General features: G+C 33.1%; 1 protein-coding gene across 1 annotated transcript; it reads left to right on the forward strand.

Moving 5' to 3' along the window:
- The first annotated feature begins 116 nt into the window (after positions 1 to 116).
- LOC111401184 (transcription factor bHLH30-like) lies at positions 117 to 1609 on the forward strand. The gene is made up of 3 exons (XM_023028802.1): positions 117 to 305; positions 470 to 701; positions 814 to 1609. Exons 2-3 carry the CDS (start codon positions 483 to 485, stop codon positions 1291 to 1293), a joined length of 699 nt encoding a protein of 232 aa, XP_022884570.1. The 5' UTR covers positions 117 to 305; positions 470 to 482; the 3' UTR covers positions 1294 to 1609.
- Positions 1610 to 5985: the final 4376 nt, after the last annotated feature.

Below are 5985 nucleotides of genomic sequence, written 5' to 3' on the forward strand. Positions count from 1 at the left end.
TTATATCAGATTATCCTCTTTAATTTATCCCATAAAGAAAAATTGAAGAAGAAAAGAAAAAATGAAAAATGAAAAACTGTTGCCTTCATAGCCTAGGATTAGTATAAAAGGACATGCAGCCCCATGAAATAATTTGTACTAAGATGAACAATTTTCGAAACACTTCACGTTTTCTACTCAGATGAAAATAACATTTTCCAATTGTCTGTAATAATAAGTGATCTCATCCCTCTGATTCCTTGTCTACCATCTGATATTGCTGATCACACAGAATCCTCAGAAACTCAGAACAATATCATAACCAGGTTCGATCATTATCTCTTTAAATGCTCCTTATATACGCGTATCTCTTTGCTTATTCTCTGTTGATTGCAGATATACATATATTTATGTATCTTTAGGTTCGAATGCTGTGTTTTGTGTATATGTATTTCATTTTTTGATTTCTTGGTAATTTTCTTGCTCTTAGAGTCATTGGAAAAATGTATTCTATTCCAAGTCTCTACGAACTGGGGAACTGTTCAGATTTTCTTCAGACAGAAACGTCGAATCTTGAAAATCAGAACCTTAGTCCAAGATCTATGGCTGAAGCAAAAGCAGTTGCAGCAAACAATAGCCACAAAGAAGCCGAAAGGAGAAGAAGGAAACGAATCAATGCCCATATTGCCACCCTCAAAACTATTCTTCCCAACACGATCAAAGTAAGAGACGCCGGTCCAAGTCCTTTTTATTTTATTTTTATTTTTTTGCAAGATTTCAAATTTTAAATACAATATTATTCCCATTATAGTTAATCTTTTGAATTTGTGACAGACGGACAAGGCTTCATTATTAGCAGAAGCAGTGAGACGTGTGAGGGAGTTAAAGAAGACAACTGCAGAATTGGCGGCCATTGAAGAAGAAGGAGAAAAAGACACAGATCATGACATGAGCAACACAAAATCGAAATTCATTTTCCCCAGTGAAACAGATGAACTCAAAGTAACTTACTGCGATGACAATTCGGGCCTGATAAAGGCGAATATATGCTGCGATGACAGGCCCGAAATCATACTGGAGCTAATCCAGGCCCTCAAATCAGTAAAAGGGAAGGTAATGAAGGCTGAAATGGCAACAGTTGGAGGGAGAATAAAGAGCATTTTGTGGGTACAAATTTTAGGGAGTATTGGCAATGAAGATAGTTTGGGGACACTGAGGAGAGCTCTGAAAGTGGTCATGGACAAGTCCACTTTGTTGGCTGGTTCGGGCCACGCTTTGCCGGGGAACAAACGGCCCCGTTGCTATCACTTCTGATTTCTTTCTAATATAGTTTGGACTTTGGATATGGACATTGAAAAGATGAGTATTATATGATGTTAGTGGAACATTAACATCGGATAGAGACAAAAGCATGGAAAATATGTATTTTCTCCACTGTCCTTGTCTAGGCTAAGAGATCGAGTTTGTTACATTGGTAAATATGGTGAACTTAATAGCTATCGTGTTTGTTTATCTATGGTTTCTTGTTTTTACAGTGATTTCTATGGTTATTGTAGATTATTTTTAACGAAATCAACATCTATCGGTAATTCAAATCGAACCACACGCACGAATATTGTCGATGATCACCCATGTACCTCAGTAGATGATTCTCGATATTAATATCGTCAATAATGATGATGGCAATAATTGATGTTGTCAATAAATTTTTGTTCATTCTATATTTTTCACCAGTTATCAATGGATAAGTTATATTTAATTATGTTATTTCTCTAATATCATTAGACGTGAAAGTTATTTTTAAAGTAATATTTTTAACTATTACTTTACTTTGATGAAATTTTAGTTGGTATTTAATAATTTNGTCATGCGTTACGTTTTTTAAAACACTGATTAAAAGTGTTAAGTGGAGTGAATCGACGTGATTACAATTACTCGAGTAAGCCGCTTGCCTAGGTGAGTAACCACAAATTTGAAATTCAAATATTGAATTTTTTCTTTTTTTATAAAGTCGATTTCGGGGTCCATGATACGTATAACATGAGGCATACTAAAAACGATGAAACCGGTGAGTTGTCAAATCTACGTAGTTTACAGATTATGCTTGGAGCAAAAATATTAGGTTCAACCAGGAAGCAATTTTGAGATAATGATCGTACACGTGTCAACACTCCAACAATAATTTATCAAAAATAGACTAAGCAACATAAATGACTATGACTAGTAAGATATTGATGCAAAGAAACAATGAATGATTGAATAGCACATGATAAACGAATCGTTGCTTTATGCAAGTACCAACTTGAGATAAAGTGACAAAAAATCTCCAAATATTTTGAATAATTAATTAAAATAAACCAATAAATAATTGAGTCCATTGTCGATCAGTTTAAATTGTAAAAAAAAAATAAAAAACGACTAGTCTTGGACCTTGCACTTTCATCACTCGTGTCAACACTTTCAAGCCTCACCCTCAAATCTCAACTATGTGATGCCGTAAGACTCTTCTTGGTGGAACGACCCTTGTCCACCTTAAGAATGACTCCTAATAATGTGATATTTTTCCTTTTTATTAAATTTTGTTAAAAGGATTTTATTCGAATAAAGATGATTATTCATGATTTACACAAATTCTAGAGCATTATGGGATTGCACAAGCCGAAAATTATAAACAACCAGATTTTTAATTTCCAATTTCAAAAATTATATTTAAGATTTATTTATACAAAAGTCAGATGATATTTTCACATTTCAATTTAATTGTTGCTGACATTTTTTCACTACATCTAGCCCCCATTTGATTCACACAGATTTAAGAACGAGAATGAAAAATAGAGTCGTTACGGAATTCACACAGAAGATAGAAAATCAAATATTGTGACATGATGTGATGAATAACGGTCATATTTTTCATTTTTGTTGCAAAAGAAAGAGAATCAAACGGGTCCTAACCATACTAACTATTTTCCATTATCTTGTATTAATTGTAAATATTTTTTAATCTACAACTATACAAAACTAAAAAAAATTCTTATATGGGCACAAGTTATAAAACTTAATCTTGAATGATCAAATAATAAGGGTAAATTCCAGATGGAGTCCCCAACTTTTATTAAGTGCGATATCCAGGTTCCCAACCTTTTAAACATGGACAAGTGGGATTTCCACCAGACAACAATATTGTGTTCATAGTTAAAAAGTGAAATTCTGATTTTACATGCTACAACATAGTCTAGTTGACATTAAATGATAGAAATAATTAAATAAGTTTCATATTTTATCTTTAATTATACATATGTTTTAATGTTATATATTCTGGTGTCACATCAAGAAATTATGACTTTTCTGACAAAAAATAATCGGTAAAAATGCTCTTTTTACCGACTAATAAAATTCTTAGTTGGCCGTATCTTTGTCGATCAATTTTTTCTCGATCAAATATAACTAGTCAATGAAAATTGTCTTTGCCGACCATTTTTTTCCCGACGTACCTAAAATTAGCCAATGAAAACAACATTTATCGTTCAAAAATATTACTGTAGGTCTAGACTGGACATATTTGCCGATCGTATGAGATGGCTCGGTGAGCATTTTACTTTTTGACCTAAATATTTTGATTGGGGATTTGAAACCTTAACATTTACCAATCTTGTTGTTGGTTAATATGAATATCTATATTTCCTGACTAACATGTATTTTGATCGGTGAAAACCTTTGTTGGCTAGCTTTTGACGATCAACTGCTAATCAACAACATTTTCTAGTCAGGGATTGACGATACAAATTGATGTTAAACTTTTAGCGATCAATCCCGTGGAGTTCATATTTTTGTAGTGTATTGTAACTTCAATGATGTTAAATAGCATTAGTTTATATTAAACCCTTAAGTTGGGTGGTGGCGAGCTGCAATAAGGAGTTTCAAAGGGTGATTCTTTTTTATTTGCCTTCTCCTTTTCCTTTTCCTTTCCTTTTCAGTTTTATCCTTTTTCATCCCTTTATTTTATTTATCCAAAATAAATGTGTAATAACCATATTAACACAAATTTTAACTTATGGTCCAATATATGGTTTTTCTTAGGTGAGAGACACCGTACTCGCACAGATGTGAAAGATTGGTGGCATGTTGGGAATGTGATAGTAAATTAACAAAGGTTGGGACTCCAACAGAAATTTAACCTAAGGAAAATGTTGTAAACACAAGTAAAACAATGATGATATAATCATTTACAAATTCTATAGGCTACAAATTAATTCATAAACAATGATTTACAAAAAGTTATAATTCATAAACTCATTATCTTACATTGAAATGCTAATCATAGTAATGAAACGAGTTTCTAATATCGAAGGGCGTCTCTCATGTCACTATACTGAAAGAAAAAGCTTATCATGTAAAAATGATCATGAATAAATATTTAGTAGAAGAATTTGTGAAGTAGCACACTAAATTACGCCCTAACTTAGTTCTTAGATTGAAAAAAAAAATAAATTATACAAATTAATATTGATATTACTAAATATTTCTTAGCCTTTTGTAGAAATACTCAAAGAATCATCGGTCTAACAAGTAATTCATTCGTTTAATAATTTGATATCAGTCTGATAACCAGGCAAAAGAATTAAGATTATAACAAGAAGATTTGGCTCTACCTAGATAATCTGAATTAAAATTTTCCTGCTATATAAAATCCAAAATTCAAAATTGACTTCTCAACTTCTGCTGACATAAGTAGGTTGCAATTGCAGACTCACATATATTTAGTACTGAGAATTTTGACTATTAAGAATTTTATTATCTTGATGCTTCCATTTCGGTTTTTCTTTCTCTTATTTTGGGTTACTTTTTCAAACAGAATCGTAATCAAATTGCTAAGGCTCTGAAATTGACAGAAAAATTCAAGCCAAGCTTGCATGGTAATGGTATCCGCGAAAGAAGTCAATCCGCCATTAATACTGTCCCTCGTCATAATGGACCAATTAGTGTCTGTTTGCAGCTTCATTTTCCCTATAAATTGAACAGGTTTTAGAATTTCCATTGCATTCTCAAAGTCTTTCCTCTTATACGAATAAGTGAATTCTGAAAAATGAAGTCTAAAGTTTTTATACTCGTTGGTCTTGTTCTTCTTGTTTGTTCAGCTGTTGCAGAGGAAGCTACTTCCCAATACGACTCTCAAAAGGGTTAGTATAAATGGAAGTAAATTATCAACATTCTAGCATTTTATGTGTTCCATTAATAAGGAGGAATCATGATAAGATACAGTTCCGTGTATCAAACGTATAACAAAATATATTTGTGCATAGTAAAACATGCGATAACGAAAATTCTAAACTAATCATTCTCCTTTCTGTCTGCATGCATCAATTTTGGTGAAGAACGCTATATTAAGCTGTCTAATAGTAAAATTTAAAATTTTAGTCACTATTTGTATTATGTATGAAGCTCCTTGTTTATCTTTGTTAACATGTCCAGTTGAAGAACCGAAGCAAACCAACCAAGGTGGAGGTGGTGGTGGTTACTGCAGGAACCGGTGGTGCTGCGGTGGATGGGGCCGCTATGGCTGTAGAAGATATTCTTGCCGCTATGGTGAGACTTGTGCGAAGAAAAGAAATATATAAATATATTATGCAAGAATTTTAGGTATCAGGTTTTTTATTTAAAAAGTTTGTTAAGCTAAGTAACAATAGTTATAATTCCAAATGCAGAAAATGAGGTCGAGGCAGCAGAGAACACAGATGGACCGAAGCAACCCACCCAGGGAGGAGGCGGTGGGGGTTACTGCCGGAGCTGTCGAAGATATTGTTGCCGCTATGGTGAGACTTGTGCGAAGAAAAAATATATATCATAATATCAATATATTATGCAAGAATTTTAGGTATCAGGTTTTTAAGTTAAAAAGTTTGTTAAGCCAAGTAACAATAATTATAACTCCAAATGCAGAAAATGAGGTCGAGGCAGCAGAGAACACAGATGGACTGAAGCAACCCGACCAGGGAGGCCGTGGTGGGG

This window comes from Olea europaea, chromosome 10 (genome assembly GCF_002742605.1).
Source record: "Olea europaea var. sylvestris chromosome 10, O_europaea_v1, whole genome shotgun sequence".
NCBI lineage: Eukaryota > Viridiplantae > Streptophyta > Magnoliopsida > Lamiales > Oleaceae > Olea > Olea europaea.